The sequence below is a fragment of the Tachyglossus aculeatus genome, chromosome 10 (assembly GCF_015852505.1).
Source record: "Tachyglossus aculeatus isolate mTacAcu1 chromosome 10, mTacAcu1.pri, whole genome shotgun sequence".
Lineage (NCBI taxonomy): Eukaryota > Metazoa > Chordata > Mammalia > Monotremata > Tachyglossidae > Tachyglossus > Tachyglossus aculeatus.
In genome coordinates this window covers 3831167-3856032 of record NC_052075.1, presented here as the reverse complement: position 1 = coordinate 3856032, position 24866 = coordinate 3831167, and the positions used below count along the sequence as shown (strand labels likewise).

Below are 24866 nucleotides of genomic sequence, written 5' to 3'. Positions count from 1 at the left end.
TACTAATGTTTGTTTTCTCCTCTAGACTGTAAGCTCATTGTGGGCAGGGAATGTGTCTGTTATATTTTTCTATTGTACTCTCCCCAGCACTTAGTACAGTGTTCAACACACAGGAAGTGCTCAATAAATAGAATTGACTGACTGACTGTATGAAGGATATGCTTATTTCTGTTCTGACTCTTTCCTTACCTCTACTCTCCTGAAGTCTTGAAAACAAATAAAAATATGGTGTCGGTCTCTGGACAACCAGCAGACCTCAAGCCTTTAGCTAAAGGAAAGAGAAGTAGCATGTCCTAGTCGATAGAGCCCCGGCCTGGGAGTTAGAAGGACCTGGGTTCTAGTCCCAACTCTGCCACTTGTTTGCTGTGTGACCTTGGGCAAGTCTCTCAACTTCTCTGTGCCTCGTTTACCTCATCTGTAAAATGGGGGTGAAGACACGATTGTCTCCAACCTAATAATAATTAAGGTATTTGTGAAGCACTTACTATATGCCAGATACTGTACTAAGAGCCTTGTATCTCTTCCAGCACTCAGAACAGTGCCTGGAGCATAATAAGCACTTAAAAACCATTCCCCAAAGATCAGTTCTTATCTTCTTAAGAATATGAGAGTATCAAAACAGTTTCCACTTTGCTGTACTTCTTCAGCATAAACTCTGTGTATATTAAAACAGAATCAGAAGGTAGAGCTGAATTAGGTTCTGCTTCTTTATTGGATAAAAGACAGAGTATTAACCTTTCTGTTAAACTGTAGGCTTCTTGTGAGTCAGGAACGTGTCTTAGAATTAATGCAGCACTTCGAGAGTCCTCAATAAATACTATTGCTCTGACAGCCTTGCAAAAATGTCTAGAGGCCCTATGCTCACAGAGGAGCTTAAAGACAAGATGGGAATGGAGTCAGTCCATACATATGAATATGACATACTGAAAAATGAAGCGAGGCAGTGCCTTGAAATATTTTTCATCAGCCTAGTTCAGCGAGGAAGAAATGATATTCATTTCGAAATGGCAGCAGCAAACTATTGCTTGCCATATTTTAACCACCCGTCTTTTTCTTTCAAATCATCCCTTGTAGCTCAAACAGATGTTTTTATTTTATTCCCTCCATAAATGACCATTTTCTTCTTCTACCAGCAAAATATAGCAGTTCAAAGTGTTAACCTACTTTGGGTTGGAATCTTTGTCCTCCAGAGCAAATGAAGGCGAATGTCAGTTCAGCTGTGAGATGTGTTTTAAATCATAGTTTAACGTACATTACAATGTTAACTAGAAAATGAAGTTGCAGCACACATGCTTTTAGTAACTGTGGTTTTAAATCACATGATTCCTCTTTTGTTTTGAAGACCTTTTGATGTGAGTTCCCAACACTGAGTTTCTCTGTTTCTAATAATTTTTGATTCCCTTCTTAATATAGGTATCCTGGAAAATACAGAATGCTGATCTTTAGAGATTCCTCAGGAAGGAAAAAAAACTCTTGGAAGATGTTTTAATTCTGGAAACCGTGCACTAGTATATTAACTCGGCTTAATTTTACTAAGGCCTCCACTTTCATTCATTCAATCGTGTTTATTGAGCGCTTACTGTGTGCAGAGCACTGTACTAAGCGCTTGGGAAGTACAAGTCGGCAACAGATACAGACGGTCCCTACCCAACAACGGGCTCACAGTCTTATAGTAGTAGTAATATTTACTGTATTTATTGAGCACCAGTGAGGCAGTGCACTGAGCTAAGCTCTTGGGAAGTACAAACAAAACAAGTGAAACATTTTCAGCTCATTCGACTGTGAGCTGTAAGAGCAGAAAATGTGTTTTGATCTTTTGTACTCTCAAGTGCTCACTAGGCCTCCCTTCACTAAACTCTCCTTCAGCTCCACAGCACTGATATACATATCCATAATTATTTATTCATATTAATGTTTGTTAATGCCTGTCTCCCCCTCTAGACTACAAGCTCTTGTAGTCTAGTAGTCTCTTGTAGTCTTGTAGTCCCCCCCACCCCCCCATCTTACCTCCTTCCCTTCCCCACAGCACCTGTATATATGTATATATGGTTGTACATATTTATTACTCTATTTATTTATTTATTTATTTATTTTACTTGTACATTTCTATCCTATTTATTTTATTTTGTTGGTATGTTTGGTTTTGTTCTCTGTCTCCCCCTTTTAAACTGTGAGCCCACTGTTGGGTAGGGACTGTCTCTATGTGTTGCCAATTTGTACTTCCCAAGTGCTTAGTACAGTGCTCTGCACATAGTAAGCACTCAATAAATACGATTGATTGATTGATTGTAGTGTACTCTCCCAGGCTCTTAGTACAGTGCTCTGCACACAGTAAGCACTCAATAAATACCATTGACTAACTAAATTCAGTAGATGCTCAATGAATTCTATCGATGATGATGGAAGGGAACTTACCTTGGGCTTCTACTCACTCTCCCAAGGGTTTAGCACAGCATACTGCACTCGGTAAATCAATCGTATTTATGGAGCGCTTACTGTGTGCAGAACACTCAACTAAGTGCTTGGGAAGAGCATAATATAACAGATACATTTTTACTTGTACATATTTCCTATTCTATTTATTTTGTTAATGATGTGCATCCGGCTTTATTTCTATTTATTCTGATGTCTTGACACCTGTCCACATGTTTTGTTTTGTTGTCTGTCTCTCCCTTCTAGACTGTGAGTGAGCCCGTTTTGGGGTAGGGACCATCTCTGTTGCCAACTTGTACTTCCCAAGCGCTTAGTACAGTGCTCTGCACACAGTAAGTGCTCAATAAATACGATTGAATGAATGAATGAATACATTCCCTGCCAACATCGACTTTGCAGTCTAGAACACTCATTAGGTTTTCAATAAATACGATGAGTATGACTACTAATTTTTAAAATGGAATATAGGGACACAGCTGGTTTCTTCGCAGTCAGAAGGAAGCAGTCTGAGAAAGCCACTTGTGTGCTGTGTGATCTTGGGCAAATCACTTCACTTCTCTGTGCCTCAGTTACTTCATCTGTAAAATGGGGATTGTGACTGTGAGCCCGATGTGGGACAGGGACTGTGAACAACCTGACCACTTTCCATGTACCCCACTGCTTAGCGAAGCAGCGTGGGTCAGTGGAAAGAGCACGGGCTTGGGAGTCAAAGGACAAGGGTTTGAATCCTGGCTCTGCCACTTGTCTGCTGTGTGACCTTGGGCAAGTCACTTAGCTTCTCTGTGCCTCAGTTACCTCATCTGTAAAATGGGGATGAAGACTGTGAGCCCCACGTGGGACAACCTGATCACCTTGTATCCCCCCAGTGCTTAGAACAGTGCTTCGCACATAGTAAGCGCTTAACAAATGCCATTATTATTATTATTATTAGAACAGTGACTGGTAAATAATAAGCACTTAAATACCACAATTATCATTATCATTATTATTTGAGACATGGACTGTGTCCAACCTGATTGTATGCACCCCAATACTTAGATCAATGCCTGGCACATAGTAAGCACCTAACAAATGTTATTTAGAAAAAAATCCGGAGGAGGGAACAAACCCCAGCTGGGTTACAACTCGCTGGAGTGAAGTTGTACTAATCTACTCACCAAATCTACTAACGCAGAGCATTTAACACAGCACTTGGCCCACCAAAAACTTTCCATCAATACTACTGATTGAAAAGCAGGTGCCTCAGGCTCTACACAATGGGGTTCTCTCTGAGCTGTTTGGGGAGCTTTCCCTTCAAAAGAGTGGCAAACACCTTAGAATGGTTCAACCCACCCAGCACTACACCAGATAACCTAAACTTAAATATCCTTCACCTATCTATATTCAGAATATACCAATATATTTGAAAAATATCAAAAAGAAAACCAAGCATTTACTGCAGGCTGTGGACTCCTCAACTTGTGTATTTTCCTTGGAGCTTTCTTCAAGGCCATTATTAAAGAAATTCTGGGTCAGACCAATATTCTGTACATCCCTGTACTTTGTCTCCTGGAAACTTTTTTATGGGCAAGGAACATGTCCCAGGCTTGTTATACACTCCAGAGCTCTAAATACAGTGTACTGTACCCACTGGGTACTCAAGAAGTACTACTACTCCCAAAGGATGCTAGGAGGATCGGTATATTGCTTGACATCCACCTTTATAACAATAACAATGATAGTGGTATTCGTTAGAGAAGCAGTGTGGCTCAGTGGAAAGAGCCCGGGCTTTGGAGTCAGAGGTCGTGGGTTCAAATGCCGCCTCCGCCAATTGTCAGCTGTGTGACTTTGGGCAAGTCACTTAACTTCTCTGTGCCTCAGTTCCCTCATCTGGAAAATGGGGATTAAAACTGTGAGCCCCACGTGGGACAACCTGATCACCTTGTAACTTCCCCAGTGCTTAGAACAGTGCTTTGCACATAGTAAGTGCTTAACAAATATCATTATTATTATTAGCTTATTATGTGCCCAGAATAGTATTGGCTCAGTGGAAAGAGCCCGGGCTTTGGAGTCAGTGGTTATGGGTTCAAATCCCAGCTCTGCCACTTGTCAGCTGAGTGACGTTGGGCAAGTCACTTCACTTCTCTGAGCCTCAGTTCCCTCATCTGTAAAATGGGGATTAAGACTGTGAGCCCCACATGGGACAAGCTAATTACCTTGTATCTCCCCCAGCACTTAGAAGAATAATAAGCGCTGAACAAATATCATTATTATTGTTATTATCTGTAAAATGGGGACTGTGAGCCCCCCGTGGCACAACCTGATCACCTTGTAGCCTCCCCAGCGCTTAGAACAGTGCTTTGCACATAGTAAGTGCTTAATAAATGCCATTATTATTATTAAACACTGGGGTAGGCCCAAGATAATCAGGTCCCACATGGGACTCACAGTCTAAGAAAGAGGGAGAACAGGTATTGAGTCCCCATTTTGCAGATGAGAGAACTGAGGTACAGAGAAGTGAAGTGACTTGCCCAGGGTCACCCAGCGGGTAAGTAGTGGAGCTGGGATTAGAACCCAGGGTCCTCTGACTCCCAGGCCTGTTTTCTTCCCACTAGGCTACACTGCTTCTTCATGGATATATGGTAAATTCCTTAGGGGCAGGGAACATGCATCTCACTTCCTTTGTACTCTCCCAAGCGCTTAGCTCAGTGCTGTGCACTTGGTAGATGCTCAATAAAATATCCCCAATTAGTCGGTAATTAGAAAATGAATCTTAACGTCTCCAACTTTTTCTTTCATAATCCACTACTCTACCATAACCTTATCCCTCTAGACTGTAAGCTTGTTGTGGACAGGGAATGTGTCTGTTATACCGTTATAGTGTGTTCTCTCAAGCGCTTAGTACAGTGCTCTACCCAAAGTGCTAAAAAATGCAACTGACTGATGGATGGATAAGCTTTTATTGAGCCTTCAAAGAGCCCTAATTTTTCCCTCCGACCATCGTGGTCCTCTCATCCATGGATTTACTACAACCCTTTGAACCTCTTGACATTTTTTGTCGACATGACTTCGTGTGGTAATCAATTCCATATGCTTCCAACCCTCTTACCCTGTGACTAAGGGCCTCCTTTTGTTGGTCTAGAATTCCTGTAGTTGTCGCCTAGTTCTGATGCTGTGATGCTGTGGGATTTAACAACAACGTCACGTTTAATCCATCCCCACACCTGTCCTAATGGGACAGCCGTCAATCATGTCTCCACTCGGCCCGCGTCCTTCTAGACTTGAAATGTCCCCAAATGCTATTTTTTAAATGGCATTTAAGCACTTAGTTTGTGCCAGGCACTGTACTGAGCGCCGGGATAGGTACAAATTAATCGGGTGGGACACAATCGCCGTCCCACATAGGGCTCACAGTCTTAATCCCCAATTTTACAGATGAGGTTATTGAGGCACAGAGAAGTGTCAGCCAAGGTCACACAGCAGACAAATGGCAGAGCCAGTATTAGACTCAGGTCGTTTGACTCCCGGTCTGTCCTCTTTCCACTAAGCCACGCTGCTTCAGCCCAACCACATTTTCCAGTCATCCCATCCCTCTGGAGTTTGGTTGGCTCTCTTTGTATCACTTTTAACTCATGTACATCCTTGTATATCTGGTTTTAGTGTGACACTAATACCCACAGTCACATAAAGGTCCCCCAGTTGACTGACCCTTCACTGACTTGATAACTCCAAGATGCTTCCTCGAAGGATTCTCTTTGCAGATCATCTTCTCAATTTCACACTGAAATGATCATGCCAGGTCTTTTCTTATTTGGACCCAGCAGGCAGTCAAGTCTAGCCACGTACTTTTGTACATTTTAAGTAATCAATCAATCAATGGTATTTATTGAGAGGCTACTATGTACAGAGCAGTGTACTAAGTGCTTGGGAGAATATAATCTAACAGAATTAATGAACACATTCCCTGCCCATAACAAGCTTGCATTTTAGAGGGGAGACATATTAATATAAATATTAATTTATTACCTATTCATTAATTTATTTATTAATTTATTTATTAATTTACCAAGCACTGTTCTGAGCGCTGGGGTCAATACAAGGTAAGCAGGTTGTGCCACGTTGTTCCCTCGTCCCCCTCTCCATCCCCCCCATCTTACCTCCTTCCCTTCCCCACAGCACCTGTATATATGTTTGTACATATTTATTACTCTATTTATTTATTTATTTAACTTGTACATATCTATTCTATTTATTTTATTTTGTTAGTATGTTTGGTTTTGTTCTCTGTCTCCCCCTTTTAGACTGTGAGCCCACTGTTGGGTAGGGACTGTCTCTATATGTTGCCAATTTGTACTTCCCAAGTGCTTAGTACAGTGCTCTGCACATAGTAAGCGCTCAATAAATACGATTGATGATGATATTAATATAAATAAGTAGCTTATAATATAAAAGAGATGCACACAGGTGTGGAGTTGGAAGTGATTATCAGATGTCCAAAGATCACAGAGCCAAGTGCGTAGATGATGCAGAAGGGAGAGCGGGTTGGGGAGGCCTCTTGGAGGAGGTGTGACCTTATCAATGACCTCATTTTAAGGCCAATGAATGCCCCAGGTGCATGATGGGAAATGTAATGGTGGCGTCTTGTAGATAGCCTGTCTATAACCCCATTAAACGGGGATCAATTGGGAAACTGGAGTCCAGAAGTTAACTCAACCATTATCTCTTAGCCCACACCCTTCAGGGCATCATCCTAAAACACAGGAATTGTGTTCTTGAAAATCTCTGTGTAATGGGGAAATAATATTATAATAATTGTATCAGGGAGAACGAGCAGATTAGGGAGTAGAGATTTCGATGAGACCATCATGATGGACGTCTTGGGATACAAATTCTTATATTTTTGTTACATCTACCATTAGCAGAATGCCTTGCACCCTTGCCTGTCACTGTTGCTTTACTACATTAAATATTGGAAAATTCCCAAAGATACACCAAGTTGTGTTATGGTAGAGAGTAGTAAGGCTGAAGGAGAGGTTGAGGAGGGAGGCTGACACCACGCATGAACACATACACATCTGTTTCTTCCTACATGAAATCTACCTGTGCCAACATGTGACTTGTGTTATTCTAAGACCAATTCATGGGACAAGGAGAACGGCTCCTTAATTTTTCCACTGGGCTATACCCATATCAATCATATTTACTGAGTGTTTACTGTGTGCAAAGCACCATACTAAGCGCTCGGGAGAGCACGCTATTACAGAGTTGGTAGATGTGTTCCCTGCCCACAACGAGCTCAGAGTCCGGTAAAACAAACACATCTTTTATAACACATCTGTTTATAATTGATATAAATTATCTCGAGCCACGTTTTACTTTCCCAAGTGTTTAGTACAATACAGGTCAGTTCAGAACAACCAATGGGTGCTAATAAACACTGTCATTAGGGGGTTCACAGGAGGAGGGGGAGGAGGAGGTGATAAATAGGAGGAGGTAAAATTTAATTCATTTTACAGATGAGGAAACAGAGGTACAGAGAAGTTAAATGATGATGATGATATTTGTTCAGCACTTACCATGTACCAAGCACTGTTCTGAGCGCTGGGGTCAATACAAGGTAAGCAGGTGGTCCCACGTGAGGTTCACAGACTTAATCCCCATTTTACAGATGAGGTAACTGAGGCCCAGAGAAGTTAAGTGACTCACACAAAGTCACACAGCTGATCAGTGGCGGAGGTGGAATTAGAACCCACAACCTCTGACTCCCAAGCCGGTGCTCTTTCCACTAACCCACGCTGCTGCTCTAAATGACCTGCCTAAGGTCACACAGCAGACACGTGGCAGAGTCGGGATTAGAACCCCAGCCTTCTGAGTCCCAGGCCAGTGCTCTATCCACTAGGCAATACTGCTTCTAAACGTTTGTTTACAAATAATAATAATGATGGCATTTGTTAAGCTCTTACTATGTGCAAAGCACTGTTCTAAGCACTGGGGGGGGATACAAGGTGATCAGGTTGTCCCATGTGGGGCTCACAGTCCTAATCCCCATTTTACAGATGAGGGAACTGAGGCTCAGAGAAGTGAAGTGACTTGCTCAAAGTCACACAGCTGACAAGTGGCAGAGCCGGGATTAGAACCCATGACTTCCAAGCTCATGTTTTTCCACTGAGCCACGCTGCTTCCCGTCCATCTTTGAGTTACCCCAGTTCTGACATTTTTGCCTTGAAGGCAGTGATCTCTAGTTGCCGTAATATGTCGGAAGGAATCCGCCTTCCACTTCCTTCGGTCCTCTTCCTCCCCTGCTCCTTTGATGTGGAGTTTTCTGTTTAATAGTTGACCCCGTTTGTTGGTAAAGTGCAACCATCGCAAACTATTATTAGCTCCAGCTCCAACTCCCCCCACGTCGGCTTCCCAGAGGTCAAGCGCGCGCTCCAAAGCTCCGGCCACCAGAACGCAGGCGGGAGCGCAAGTTCCAGGAGAACGGCTCCAGGCCAGCCGAGGTACTAATGGACTGCAGCTGGTGGAGGGAAGCAGCAAGACAAGCCACAGGTGACTGAACTCAGCCAACTAGGTCAAAGAGTCGGCCTACTTCAACAGGAAACGGAGGAAAGGGAGGAGGAACGTCGGCCTTCCTGCTCGGAAACCTGCTAGTCGTTGGATCTTTCCCCTCCTTCCCTCCCAGCCCCCTGCTCTGGGAACAGTTTGATCCTCCAACCTCACGTTTGGCAAGTGGCAGGTTGCGGCGAAGCTCTTTTCCTTTTGCTAATCATCGGTCCACGGGGATGAAGAAAGCTCATAAAAGATTGGCCTTTTGGAGTCGGCCCATCTGAAGGAGCAACCTTGGCTGGTTAGTAGCCAAGAACTAGAGGCCTCTGGGTAACCAAGACAAGGACCCCATTCTTGACAAAGGCGATGGGTTGTCAGTTCCCTGTCCAAGCAAGTAACCGCAAAAATGTAACGGACTGTCAAATGACCCCAGAGGAGAATGCATTTTAGTGCTAAGTTGCTTTTAAATAAAAGTTTCCTTGCCCTAATGGTGACTAAAAAATTCTACGGCAGCGTTTAGAGCTAGAGTGGGCGACTTGGATGGAGGACGAAGCGGTATCTACTTTGGAGGTCTTTTTGAAACAAAATCTTTCTGGATTCAATCATCCCCCTCCAGCAGTACAGAGCCGACGAAGCACGGGCTGCTGCTGAAGCCATTAGGGCTTCCGAGAACCAAGAGAACTCAGAACACAGGACTGGGAGTCAGAAGGACCTGGGTTCTAATCCCGGCTCTGCCACTTGTCTACTGTGTGACTTTGGGCAAGTCACTTGACTTCTTTGGGACTCAGTTCCCCCATCAGTAAAATGGGGATTAAGATGGTGAGCCCCATGTGGGACAGGGACTGTGTCCAACACAATTTGCTTGCATTTACCCCAGTGCATAGAACAGTACCTGGCACAAAGCAAGTGCTTAGCAAATACCATAATTATTATTATTATTACACAAGCACTAGAGTCAGAGGACCTAGTTTTGAGTCCCAAGTCGCCCTTTGCCTGCTATATAATAATAATGGTGTTATTTGTTAAGCGCTTACTCTGTGCCAGGCACTATACTAGGCACTTGGGGTAGATAAAAGCAAATCAGGTTGGACATAGTCCCCGTGCCACATGGAGCTCACAGTCTCACTCCCCGTATTAAAGATGGGGGAAATGAGGCACAGAGAAGTGACTTCCCCAAGGTCACACAGCAGACAAACATCAGTACTGTATGACCTTGGGCAAGTCACTTTACTTCTGTCCCTCAGTTTCTTCATCTTTTCTACCTCCTATTTGGATTATGGGCCCAGTAAGGGACAGAGATTGTGTCCAACCTGATCGGCTTGAATCTACCCCAGTGTTTAGTACTGTGACTGACTCAGAGGATACAGGGCTTATTGTGTCAAAACCTATTTGCTTCTTCTGGTGAAAATTTTATGAAGAAAGTAAACTTGGAAGAGGGAAAAGAGTACGATTGGTGGATAGCAAGTGGGTAGCTAGACCACACAATAGGGGCATTGCGCTTAATAAATAAGCTTGATTGATTGAATGAATGAATGAATGAATGACTCCCCCTTCTAGCTAAGCCTGCATCTCCAGGTACATGGGCTGACACTGCTCAAGGGAAGCCTGGGACATCCGTGAAGAGGAAACGTCTTGAAGGCAAGAATCTGTGGATATTAGGGATGCAGGACAGGCAAAATCAAAAGTCAGGAATCCTGGGTAAGAGGCAGCAGATAATCAGCCCAAAGAAATATATGAGGGAAAGGGGAATGAGATCTTTTTCCCTCAATAGTCAAAATGTTCTTTATTTCTTCACCATTTGCGGGATAGACAAAATCACGAGGTCAGGAATTCTGGCTAGGAGACAGCAGATAATCAGCCCAAAGAAATATAAGAGGGAAAGGGGAATGAAAGGTAGAGGTGACTGGTTTTTTTTTTTCCTCGATAGTCAAAAGGTTCTTCCTTATTTCCTCACCTGTAAAATGGGGATTAAGAGGAGTCCCACATGGGACAGGGACTGTGTCCAACAACATTATCTTGTATTGACTCCCACGCTTAGTACAGTGCCTGGTACGTAGTAAGTGTTTAACAAATACAAATACAGAGAAGCAGCGTGGCTCGGTGGAAAGAGCACGGACTTTGGAGTCAGAGGTCATGGGTTCGAATCCTGGCTCTGCCACTTGTTAGCTGTGTGACTTTGGGCAAGTCACTTAACTTCTCTGGGCCTCAGTTACCTCATCTGTAAAATGGGGATGAAGACTGTGAGCCCCCTGTGGGACCTGATCGCCTTGTATACCCCCAGCGCTTAGAACAGTGCCTTGCACATAGTAAGCGCTTAATAAATGCCATTAAAAAAAATACCACGATTCTTATCTTGTGCTCACTCTTCTCTGGACCAACTCCGGTCTCTCCACATCTCCACTCCAACCCATTCGACTGTGACTTGTCGATACAGGTGGCTCCCGAGAAATGTATTTGCCCATGATACAGTCCCAGACCTCCCACTAAACTCCTGCAGAGGTTAGTGGAAGGATTTACGTTCAGTCTCTTTCGGGTCATGCTTCTGTTGATTCATCCCAGACCGTGCTGACGTTTTCATAACAGCATTACATTTCTGTTCCATTTTCAGCTTTCTGTCACTCTGTACCTCCCTAGTCTTTGTCATATCTTTCAGGAGATTGGGAGGCAGGCAAGCCTTAGACAAAACCGACCTCACTCATCTACTGCTTAAGCACTTAAATAATTTTATAGGCCGGGGTCACATCTACCATTCAATCATTCATTCAATCATATTTATTGAGCGCTTAGTGTGTGCAGAACACTGTACTAAGCACTTGGGAAGTAAAAGTTGGCAACATATAGAGACAGTCCCTACCCTACAACGGGCTCACAGTCTAGAAGGGGGAGACGGACAACAAATCAAAACATGTGGACAGGTGTCAAGTCGTCAGAACAAATAGAATTAAAGCTAAATGCACAAATACCAACTCTATTGTATTGTACTTTCCCATGTGCTTACTTAATAGAGTGCTCTGCATACAGAAATCTTTGACCGATCGATCTGTGTACCCATTTTTTCCTCTTTTCTAACTGTAAATTATTTTGCATTTCTGTTTCTTGCGAGACTGTAATGTTGTGAAGGGCAGGGATTTTGCCTACGAATGCAACTGTACTTTCCCAACTGCTCAATATCACGCTATTATGTTTTGTTCTCTGTCTCCCCCTTCTAGACTGTGAGCCCACTGTTGGGTAGGGACCGTCTCTATATGTTGCCAATTTATACTTCCCAAGCGCTTAGTACAGTGCTCTGCACACAGTAAGCACTCAATAAATACAATTGAATGAATGAATGAATACTAAGCATACAGAATTGTATCTTGATCTTGTCTCTTGGTCTCTGGTCTCTTGTCTTGATCCTACCTCTGGTGTGGAACTCCCTCCCACTTCATAGTTAATAGACCATCATTCTCCCCACTTCAAAGCCTTATAAAAAGCAAATCTGCTCCAAGAGGCCTTCCCCGACTAAACCGCTCATTTCCCCCACTCCCTCTCCTTTTTGTGTCACCTTTACACTTGAATTTGCACCTTTTAAACACTTGATATTCACCCCACCCTGTGTAAGTAGCCAAAATTTATTTTAATGTCATCTTTTAGACTGTGAGCCCACTGTTGGGTAGGGACTGTCTCTATATGTTGCCAATTTGTACTTCCCAAGCGCTTAGTACAGTGCTTTGCACACAGTAAGCGCTCAATAAATATGATTGATTGATTGATTGATCTCCCCCTCTAGACTGCGAACTCCTTTTTTTTTTTGGTAAAATGGCATTTAAGCACTAACTTTGTGCCAAGCACCGTTTTAAGTCCTGGGGTAGATATAAGTTAATCAGATTGGACACCTGTCCCATGCGGGGGGTCACAGTCTAAGTAGAAAGGAGAAACAACACAAAATCACGTTTTGTTTTGTTGTCTGTCTCCCCCTTCTAGACTGTGAGCTCACTGTTGGGTAGGGACCGTCTCTATATGTTGCCAACTTGTATTTCCCAAGCACTTAGTACAGTGCTCTGAACACAGTAAGCGCTCAATAAATGATTGAATGAATGACACTGGAGCCTCATTTTTCACATGAGGAAACTGAGGCACAGAGAAGTGAAGTGACTCATTCAAGGTCACATAGCAGACAAAGTGGTGGATACGGGATTAGACCCAGGGTCCTCTGTTTTCTTTCCACTAGGCAATACTGCTTCTCCTTATGGGCAGGAAACAAGTCTACCAACTCTGTTACATTGTACCCTCCCAAGCTTTTATTACAGTGCTCTGCACAGAGTAAGCACTGAATAAATACCAGTGATTCATTTATTGACCGTAATGTCTGTGAAACCACGGCCTTCTCTGTTTCCCCTTAAAATAATTCCAGGGGTGTCACTTTTTGCCGTACCAAGGACGAAATGACAAGGCCAATCCTAAACAATTTTGGAACAAGCAGTCAACCAGCATCAAAACAGTGCTAAACACCCCCGCATAAAATGAATGACACCATCTGTCTGCTTTCTGGGCAGCTGAAACAGCTTTAGACGTCGCCCTTAGCAGTTTTTTCAACAGGACAGCCTTCTTGTGGGTTTGGAAAGGCACGGGCTTGAGATACAGAGCAGCAGTCTTCAGCCAAATGCCTACATCTGGGCAAATTTCACCATCAGCGGCATTGGCTTCGGATCCAGAGAATGACAGAGATGAACAAGAAGGATGTGTGAGTTCATCCCAGAATTGTGAAAGAATCTTGTCTTGTCTTATGCTACCGAGTCCTCTCCAACCCGTAGCGACTCCATGGACACTTCTCTCCCAGAACACCCCACCTCTATCTGCCATCTGCAATCCGGTAGTGTAGCCTTAGAGTTTTTTTGGTAAAAATACGGAAGGGGTTTATCATTGCCTTCTTCCATGAAGTACACTTGAATCTCCATCCTTAACTGTCTCTCAGTCGCTGCTGCCCAACGCAAGTGAGTTTTGACTTGTAGCGGATTGCCTTCCATCATCATCAATCATATTTATTGAGCGCCTACTGTGTGCAGAGCACTGTACTAAGCGCTTGGGAAGTACAAATTGGCAACATCATCATCATCATCATCAATCGTATTTATTGAGCGCTCACTGTGTGCAGAGCACTGTACTAAGCGCTTGGGAAGTACAAATTGGCAACATATAGAGACAGTCCCTACCCAACAGTGGGCTCACAGTCTAAAAGGTGGGCTCACAGTCTAAAAGACTCACTAGCCACTGCCCAAGCTAGGAATGGAATGGGTCTGCCTCTGCTTGACTCTCCCTCCCTTAGCCGAGACTGGAAGAGGACTGGAAACTCTCCAGGTGCCATCTTGAGAGGGGCTCATGAATGAATAGGGAATACTAAATGTTAACACAGTAAAGCAGCATAGTAAAGCAGGAGCAGTGTGGCTCAGTGGAAAAGCGCCCGGGCTTTGGAGTCAGAAGTCAGGGGTTCAAATCTCGGCTCCACCAATTGTCCCCTGTGTGACTTTGGGCAAGTCACTTAACTTCTCTGTGCCTCAGTTCCCTCATCTGTAAAATGGGGATGAAGTCTGTGAGCTCCCCTTGGGACAACTTGATCACCTTGTAACCTCCCCAGCGCTCAGAACACTGCTTCGCACATAGTAAACGCTTAATAAATGCCATCATTATTAAACATCCTTAAGTAAGTTGAACCACAACTCAGTCATACTCCAGAGTATAGCCCTCTAGACTGTAAGCTCGTTGTGGGCAGGGAATGTGTTCATTTATTAATAATAATAATAATAATGATGATGATGGCATTTATTAAGCACTTACTATGTGCAAAGCACTGTTCTAAGAGCTGGGGAGGTTACAAGCTGATCAGGTTGTCCCACGGGGGGCTCACAGTCTTAATCCCCATTTTACAGATGAGGGAACTGAGGCACGGAGAAATTAAGTGACTTGCCCAAAGTCACACAGACTTTGGTGGAGTGGGGATTTGAAGCCATGACCTCTGACTCCAAAGCCCATGCTCTTTCCACTGAGCCATACTGCTTCTCTAATATAGTATAGCTTATTGCTATACTGTACTCTCCCAAGCGCTCAGTACATGCTTTGCACCCAGCAAGTGCTCATAAATATGATGGAATGAATGAATGAACTCTCCCAAGCATTTAATATAGTGCCCTGCCCAAAATAGGTGCAAATGATGAATTGGTCCACCCCAACTCTGCCCTTTCAGACCTCCAACAAAATAAAAGAAGATGGTAGTGGGCTGCTGGTGGGATAAAACTATAATGATGGTATTTACTACTACTACTACTACCAATAATGGTATTTGTTAAGTGCTTACTATGTGCAAAGCACTGTTCTAAGTGTTGGGGGGGATACAAGGTGATCAGGTTGTCCCATGTGGGGTTCACAGTCTTAAGCCCCATTTTCCAGATGAGGGAACTAAGGCACAGAGAAGTTAAGTGACTTGCCCAAAGAAGTGGTGAAGTCAGGATTAGAACCCATGACTCTGATTCCCAAGCCCGTGCTCTTTCCACTGAGCCACGCTGCTTCTCTAGATTTACTAGATGCTTAAGACGTGCCAAGGACTAAGAGCTGGGGTAGATACATGGCAATCAGATACGACCCAGTGATTGTCCTATAGTCTAGGAGGGAGGAAGAACAGGTATTTTATCCCGTATTATCGGTGAGGAACCTGAGGGCCAGAGAAGTTAAGTGACTTGCCCAAGGTCACACAGCGGGCAAGTAGCAGAGCCAGGATTAGGACCCAGATTTTACTTCCTAATTTCGTGTTCTTTCCACGAGCCCACACCGCCTCTGTAGAAGCAACAGAGGAAAAAAAATCTGGGCAAGTGGCAAGAATTGGACAACTCATTGTGAGTCAAAGCTAGAAATGGAGCGGCACTCACAAGGTGCACATATGTGTGCTTAGTGAAGCTAGAACCCTAGGACATGTAGCAATCTTTTGGGCATTCCTATGTACACAGGGAAATCATCTTTAAACCTGTAGAGTGTGTGTGTATATGTGTGTGTGTGCATCCAGAAAGAGAGAAAATCCCGAATTAATAATGTCAAACTAATAACATCAATGTCGTTCTCTCACCCTACTGAAATCAAATGGTTAGAAATTTCGCTATTTTAAAACTGTCACCGAACGTTATTAAAAGATGCGCTGTTAAAAAATCCCTAGATACCTCAATCAGAGCAAGATTCAGGAAAAATGATATTTATATTAAAAACATGTTTTAATAACAGCAGCATAAAATAATCAGTGTTTAATATCTCTGGTGTGTGAAATACAAAATGTATATAACCTCAATATAAAATAGGCTTTCATTATTACATTTTCATGCTTGCCTAATTGAAATGCCCATAATTAATCAAACATCAAGTAATACAGTGATTAAATGCATGCAGTGAAAACAGAAAAATATATCAAAGTGGCAGGTCGTTTGTACTGCCATTATGTATTTGAAAAAAATCTACATCAAGTTTAAAAAAAGAGAAACAGACCAAGATATAAAATGCAGAACTATATTTTCACGTCTGCTTTACAAAACACGAACGCCATTTTGTGCAAAAAAATTTGAAAATTAAGTCGTACAACACCGTCAAAGGAGCAAAAAAGTCTTTTCGGTATGTGAAAAATATATGATTTTAATACAAAAAAGAGATTCGGTGATTTTTGTGAATCTTCAAGAGTGGTTTCAAAAATCTAGATCGTTATCATACCTGAATTTCAGTAATCACATAAATGCTCAAAATGTCCGCCGCTATGAAAAGTTCAATCTAACTGATGGTATTAGGTCGCCAAAACATTTTTTCAGAGAACTTTTTCAGTGGCTCTTGGAACTCCAGTCTCCCTTATGGGGATTACTGAACCATTCAGACTCATTGAAATGATGAAATGAGCTAACATAATAAATATTCTTGGGGGAAAAAATGATTGTCAATGAACATCTCTAAAACTGTGGCTTGAAACTTTATCATTAAACCGTTGCATAGCAACAAAAGGATACAAATATTCGGCCCTGACTACCTCCCCTAAAATCAAGAAATGTAACTTTCGAATCAGCTTATTTGTTATGAAATTAAAACTCTTAATTTCACTGACTTGTCCGTACACTTGGATAGACCCAGCTTCCATGGGTTTTCCCGGTACATGTAAACTTGCTGCTGCTGTCGTGTGCCGACTCTCCCCATCACCCATCTCACCAAGCATTGGCTCCTGACATTTTTCACCCTCCTGTATAGTCCTGGTGGAAATTTCCTCATTGCATTTCTCCTTCTCTGACACTTACCTCATCCAAATGTTGTCTGCAGGAGCTTCCGCAACCCCTGTCAGTCTCTTTAGATGCAGGAAACTGAATTAAACATCCAAAAACTTTCTGAACTGAAACTAAAATTGTGGAATTCTAAGCTCAGTCAAGCACATCTGCACGCCCTTGACCTCCCCCCGCCCAAGATATACCATCGATAGATCGGTCATCCTAAGCATGACAGATCGAAATACGGGGCTTCCATCGATTTTTTAGGGGGTATGGCTTTTGGCGATCTGTAAAATGACCTCAACCTGTGACCCCACTCCAAGTTACAGTAACTGAAAAATACGAGGCGACGGCCTCTGGATAATAAAATAATCACAGAGGTCATATTCCCCTATGAATTAGGGATGAGAATACAATCTCTTCAACTCCCCTCAAGAGGAAATTAAATTCACCCGGAACAGAATTAAGAACCTGGCTGTCATCGGGGTCCCACTGGGCCAGAAAAGGACGTTGGGGCCACCAAGGTTTTACTCCTCGGGCTCCCTCTCCTCCCCTCTGACTCTCGGCACTTGGGGAAGGTACAAATCAGTGCTGAGGTGGGAACATCGACCTGCTGTGTAAGACACTTCCACAGCCCCGCTGGTCGCCATACTCGGCCAGGCGAAATTCCACCCTCAGGCTCGTCTCTGGACGGGGTCTTCCCCGCCAGGCAAGGAAGCCATGAGCTCTGTCTCTGCTCAGTTCCACAGACTTCTGCTTCTCCGAACTGGGGCGGGAGGCCGCCCCTCCCTCAGTTCTTCTGCCCCAGCTCCGGAGGGTCAAAGAGATCCCACCGGAGGTGTGCCACTGTTTGAATCCAGTCTCCTTAACGGTGCTTTTGTCCTCACTTGACCAGGGCTGGAGAAAGCGTGGATGGGGCATATTCCTCCTGGCCTGAGGAAGGTTTGGGGAGGATCTACCGAGGCCCCGCCGAAGGCCTCCCAAGGGAGGTGTCGGGATCCTCCGGGCCGCCCCGACATTCTCCATCAAGGAGAAGGCTCGGCGGGAAACCTCTCCTGGGCCGGTGGCTTGACGCCGCTCTCGATGTCAAACGTGACCCGTCCACCTCAGTCACTGGAAACGGCATTTTCCAGTGGAGAATGTTGAAATCGATCGCGCTGAACATTTCGACTCGTTCACTGAATTACCTGTCCCAGCAAGTCTGGACGTCTGTCCCAAAAGAGAAACCGGCATCCTCGCCGGTGGACAAATGCAAGAAAATATTTGGGGAACGTTACGGCCAAAGAGGCCGAAATCGAGTAACGCCTCAAGCCCCATTTGGCTCTTTTCTCTTCCGGTCGGATAATCTGTCACGGGGTCTTCTTTCTTTTTCTTCACGACATCACAGTCTTTCTCGTGCTGAAACAGAGGGACACCATCCTGGTGCCAGGTTCTCCCAACAGATGTAGTGTTAAGACCACAGTGCCCTTTCCTCTCCTCTCTTTCGAGCTGGCTGGTGTTAGCCTTCCCTGCTAAGAATACCGTTAAACTTCACAGAAGATACTGGTAGCCATGTCTGCTGAAGAACCAGAAGAATCTTATTTTAATAAAATATTTGCATATACATCTTCTCTCCGCCTTTCCGGTATGAAACGCCTATCGTATTTACAGAAGCGCGAGGCGCTTAGAGTTCTGCGGAAATCATGGATTCAGTGTGCCCGTGGAGGTTGGAGTCCCCGAGTAGAGACGGCTGCTTGGAGTCCCCTTTGTACGGTTTCTGAGTTTTGTTTCCGAAAGCGGGTGCGCCCATTCCGCTCGGGTGACTGGGGATGGACACGTGGGAGAGCAAGGGGATATTGGCGTCCTGATTAGATCCCGAAGAGGGCAAGCTAGTCACGTGACCCGTGCTGGTCGACCCGCTCGCGCTGCTCGGCGAGCGGCTCTTGGGCGGGGGGCAGTGCTGAATGACCCTGGTCGGGGCCGGGGGCTGGTAGTGGGCAGCCGGGAAGGCCGCGTAGCCGGGCGGGATCGGGTAGCCGTTGATGGGGATGAAGCGTTGGTTCTGAGGTAACGGCGGGCCGATGAAACCGGCGATCTGGCCCTGTGGCATACCCTGGGCGGGGAACATGAAATTGGGGTACCTGGGATTGCTGAGGTTGCTCACGGGGCTGGCGCTGAGGGAAGTCGTCTGGGTGGTGGCGTTCCCCCCAGAAGGAGTGGTGGAGCTGTTGTGACTGGAAATCCCCTCCCAAGACCGCAGCCGGCCGTGGATGTCTTTAAACCTCGGCCTCCGAGAGGGAACCTCGTTCCAGCACTCCGTCATCAGGCCGTACATCCTAGGAGGGCAGTCTTCCGAGCAGGGTAACAGCTGTCGCTTCCGGACCATCTCGACCACCTCCTGGTTGCTGAATCCGTAGTACGGCTGGAGCCCGAAGCTGAAAATCTCCCACAGGACCACGCCGAAGGACCAGATGTCCGAATCGGAAGAGAATTTCCCGTAGACGATGGCTTCCGGGGGCATCCAGCGGATGGGCAGCAGGGACTTACTCTGAACCCGGTAATAATCCGCGGAGTAGATCTCTCTGGAGAGGCCCAGGTCGGAGATCTTCACCTGCAGCTGCTCTCCGATCAGTATGTTGCGGGCCGCCAGGTCCTTGTGCACGAAGAAGTGGCTGGAGAGGTACTCCATCCCCGCGGAAATCTGAATGGCGATGTGCAGGAAGTCCCCGTGGTCCAGGCTGGACTTCACGGTGCCGTCCTCGTCGCTGCTGCACCCGACGTCCGAGTGGGGAGACCGCATGATGAGGAACTCCCGGAGGTCGCCCTGGTTCATGTACTCGAAGAGCATGCACACCGGCTGTTCCTGGGTCACCACGCCGAGGAGGCAGACGATGTTGGGGTGGTGGAGCTCGGCCGTGAGCGACGCTTCCTGTTGGAAGTCCGCCCACTGCTGTGGGTTGTTAAAGTCTTTCAGGGTCTTGATCGCCACTAACTGGGTGTGGTCCATGCCCGGGACGTAGAGGTGGCCCTTGTAGACTTTGCCGAAGGCACAGTCTCCCAGTTCCTCCATGAAACGCACGGCAGACAGCGGTAGCTCTTTAGCCTTGCTCTGGTGGAGGAAAGGAACAGGGAGGAGCGTTAATGGCGGGGAGGAGTCCGGTGGCCCCGTGTTGGCGGTTGAGTACTGAGTCCGGGAGCAGATCTTTGAGAGAGAAAATTTCTTGCACCTCTAAGCTCATTAGAGTCAGTGGGCTTTCACTGATTCAGTATGCTACATGATGTCTCCCCCTTTTAGACTGTGAGCCCACTGTTGGGTAGGGACTGTCTCTATGTGTCGCCAATTTGTACTTCCCAAGCGCTTAGTACAGTGCTCTGCACATAGTAAGCGCTCAATAAATACGATTGATTGATTGATTGATTGATTATGGGCAGGGTGTGTGTCTGCTCGTTATGGGCAGGGAACGTGTCCGCTCATTCTGTTGCATTGTACTCTCCCAAGTGCTTAGTACAGTGCTCTGGACGTAGTGTTCGATAAACAAATGTTCATTGATTGTTGCGACTTCAGGCGAGTCACTTCTTTGTGCCTCGATTACCTCATCTGTAAATGGGGATTAAGACTGTGAGCCCCACGTGGGACAACCTGATTACCTTGGATCTACCCCAGCGCTTAGAACAGGGCTTGGCACAGAGTAAGCACTTCATAAATACCATCATCATCATTTAACTCATTATTATTATACATATATACACACACACACACACACATATATATATATGTACGCATGTGTGTGTAGATATGTATATACTTATCTATGTCATTGGGTATATCTGTATGTCTGAATATATATAATAATAATAATAATTGTGGTATTTGTGTTAAGCACTCGCTATGTGCCAGACACTGTACTAAGCACAGGGGTGGATGCCAACTAATCGAGCTGGACACCGTCCCCGTCCCACGTGGGTCTCACAGTCTCAATCCCCATTTTAAAAATGAGGTAACTGAGGCCCTGAGAAGTGAAGTGACTTGCCCAAGGACACAAAGCAGACACGTCACGGAGCCAGGATTAGAACCCAGGTCCTTCTGACTCCCAGGACCGGCCTCTATCAACTAAGCCACACTGCTTGAGCACAGTTCATGCCTCAGAGATTGAGATGTCCCTTTGCCACAGATTTTGCCAAAAGCACACTCTTCGATTCTTCTATGAAATGGGTGGGAGGGCCTCGTTGGAAAGACTGGGACGGGCCCAGTGCCTGGCTTCAGATGGAGAGCGTTAGAGGCAGCTGCCTCAGTTTGCCCTGCAGAGAGGGTAGCGGGTGCAAGTTGGAAATTTAAAAGGGGTCAGCCTCCCTCCACTTGAGCTGGAAGCAACCTCTGTTTAAACAGGAACCTGGCTTTGGAACAACGAGGGTGGTCACGGTCTCCCCACCGAAAAACCCTGTAAGTTTTGGGGGGTCAGGGAAAGACTTCTGTAAGATGGAATAATACCACTGCTACTAATAATGATAATTGTGGTATTTGTCAAGTGCTTATTGTGTGTCAGGCGCTGTACCAAGCACTGGATTCAAGCCAATTGGGTTGGACACAATCCCTGCCTTACCTGGGGCTCACAGTCTCAAACGCCATTTTACAGGTGAATTAACTGAGGCCCACAGAACTGAAGTGACTTGTTCAAGGTCACACAGCAGACAAGTGGCGGAGCCGGGATTAGAACGCGTGACCTTCTGACTCCCAGGACCGTGCTCTATTTATTACACCACGCTGCTCTCCCATGATGTCGTACTTGCCGTGTCCTCGGCATGACGTGTAGTGACATGTGTGTCTGCCCCGGGGAGGAAGCAGCAAACGTTTTCCAGGCTTGGGGCAATCGAAAGCCTCCCCAGTGGTTAGGTGGGGGGACCTCTGAGGTCAGCAGTAGTCCCGAGGCAATTTCTTCTTTATGGTATTTGTTAAGCACTTACTACGTATCAAACACTGTTCTAAGTGCTGGGGTCGGTACAAGCTAAGTAGTTTGGACACAGTTGTGCGGCTCAGTAGAAAGAGCACGGGCTTGGGAGTCGAGGTCATGGATTCAAATCCCGGCTCCGCCGCTTGTCATCTGTGTGCCTTTGGGCAAGTCACTTAACTTCTCCGTGCCTGTTACCTCATCTGTAAAATGGGGATTAATATTGTGAGCCCCACATGGGACAACCTGATCACTTTGTATCCTCCCCAGCACTTGGAACAGTGCTTTGCACATAGTAAGCATTTAACAAATACCAAAATTATTATTATTAAGTAGGAAGGAGAACAGGTACTGAATTCCCCACATTACAGTTGAGGAAACTGAGTCAGAAAGAAGTTGAGTGCCCCATACAGGACAGGGACCATGTCCAACCCGATTTGCTTGTATTCACCCCAGCTCTTAGAATAGTGCTTGGCACATAGTAAGCAATGAACAAACACCATAATTATTATTATTAGCATTATTTTTAAGTGACTTGCCCGGTCACACAGCAAGTAAATGACAGAGCGGTTGGCATATGCACAATTAGAACCCAGGTCCTCTGACTCCCACGCCTGTGCTCTTTCCACTAGGCCACACTGCTTCTCAATGGACAATTGCCCATTTGGCCTAATTACAGACGCAGTCCTGACTTTGACAGAGGCCCAGGTGGTGGATATAGATATTCCCCCTCCCTCACCTCCATTAATGATCAGACCCTGAGTGATGTCATTTACTCAGCCGGTTTCAGCTCACACCCATTTTCAGACTATACTGAAACCCTGACGCTAAATCACACTTTCATTCTTCCAAAGCCCTTTTTAGGTCAGTTACTTCATCTTAGTCTCATAACCTCCCTCTGAGGTAAGGAGAGGCAGGGAATGCCATCCCCATTTTACAGATGAAAGAAACCGAGGCACAGGTGAAGTGATTTGCCCCAGGTCACACAGTATGCTGGGGTCAGCACTGAGGTTATTATTAGCATGATTAGTCGTATTTATTGAGCGCTTACTGTGTGCAAAGCACCGTACTAAGTGATTGGGAGAGTCTAATATAATATCAATCACATTCCCTGCCCCAGCGAACTCACAGTCTGGGTTAGATCCTAGACTTCCTAGCTATGAGTCACACTCCTTTCACTAGACTACACTGTCCCATCCTGACTCCTTCAGCCTGATCCAAATGACCACTGGGCTGGGGGATGGGAGAACGGATCAGGGAACTTTGAGCTCAGCAAGTCGAGGCTGGAATTAAACAGAGATTAGTCCTTTTAAGTTTCACCGCTTATAGCAACTATTCACCTGAGGGAAGACTCCTTCACCAACCAATGCAGGGCATCCCTACCAACCCTAACAAGGTGAAGGCACAGGCCCCCAGGTCCTCAATAATAATTACTAATTGTGGTATTTGTTAAGCTCTATGTGCCAGGCGCTAAACGATGCAGTGGTGTAGATACAAGGTACTTGGGTTGGACACAGTCCCCTGTCCCACATAGTGCTCACAGTCTTAATCCCCATTTTACAGAGGCCCAGAGAAGTTCGGTGATTTGCCCAAGGTCACACAAGCAAAGTGGCAAAATAGAACCCACGTCCTTCCAACTCCCAGACCTGTGCTCTATCCATTGGGCCACACTCCTTCTCACTATCTGGGCCCTCAACTGATTGCCTGCAGGAATCAGTTGCCAGCAGAATGACTGATTGCTCTGCACAGAGTAAGTGCTCAATAAATATAACAGAATGAATGAAGCAACTTGGTGAGGTTCTAAGCCAATCGGCTTGGCCGAATGCTGCGGACTCTGTTCCACGCACTTTCCTGTCTGGATCTAACGAATCCACAAAAAAGTTGGTCTTCTAAGGGCCAAGCAAACCAGAATCTCTCCTTCGGAGGCTCTTCACCTTCGAGATGTGGCTCGGAAACAACCGGCCTTCCTTCCGCATTCTGGGAAGGGTCACGGTTTCCTTGTTGCAGTTGCAGAAACCGAGGCCTAGGGAGCTCGCTATTGGTCCGTGGCAGAGCTGGGTATCCCATTGCCTGAGAGTGGGGCCCCAGTTTGATAGATTCATTCATTCAATCGGATTTATTGAGTGCTTATTGGGTGCAGAGTACTGTACTAAGTACTTGGAAAGTACAATTCGGCAACAAAGAGAGACAATTCCTACCCTAAAACCCCAGACTGAGCCCCTTCCTTCCTCTCCCCCTTGTCTCCCTCTCCATCCCCCCCATCTTACCTCCTTCCCTTCCCCACAGCCCCTGTATATATGTATATATGGTTGTACATATTTATTACTCTATTTATTTATTTATTTATTTTACTTGTACATATCTATCCTATTTATTTTATTTTGTTAGTATGTTTGGTTTTGTTCTCTGTCTCCCCTTTTTAGACTGTGAGCCCACTGTTGGGTAGGGACTGTCTCTATATGTTGCCAATTTGTACTTCCCAAGCGCTTAGTACAGTGCTCTGCACATAGTAAGCGCTCAATAAATACGATTGATGATGATGATGATGATGAGTCCTTCTCTTTCAGGAATTCTACCTGATTTCATCCTGTCCCCTCCCCAACCCCAGAGCTGACCAGCGATGGAGTCGGGCTGATTAGTGATCCTAAGAGAAGCAATGTGACAGAGCACAGGCCTAGGTGTCAGAAGGACCTGGGTTCTAATCCCAGCTCAGCCACTTGTCTGC

The 24866-nt window shown here is 45.4% G+C and overlaps 1 protein-coding gene across 1 annotated transcript in view; it reads right to left on the bottom strand.

The window, feature by feature from the left end:
• Positions 1 to 16171: 16171 nt before the first annotated feature.
• The window catches only part of ROR1 (receptor tyrosine kinase like orphan receptor 1), a 292903-nt gene continuing 284208 nt past the window's right edge, over positions 16172 to 24866 (bottom strand). Inside the window, exon 9 of the mRNA XM_038752669.1 lies at positions 16172 to 20304. Within this exon, the coding sequence (XP_038608597.1) occupies positions 18880 to 20304 (1425 nt within the window). The 3' untranslated portion in view covers positions 16172 to 18879. The remainder of the gene's footprint in view (positions 20305 to 24866) is intronic.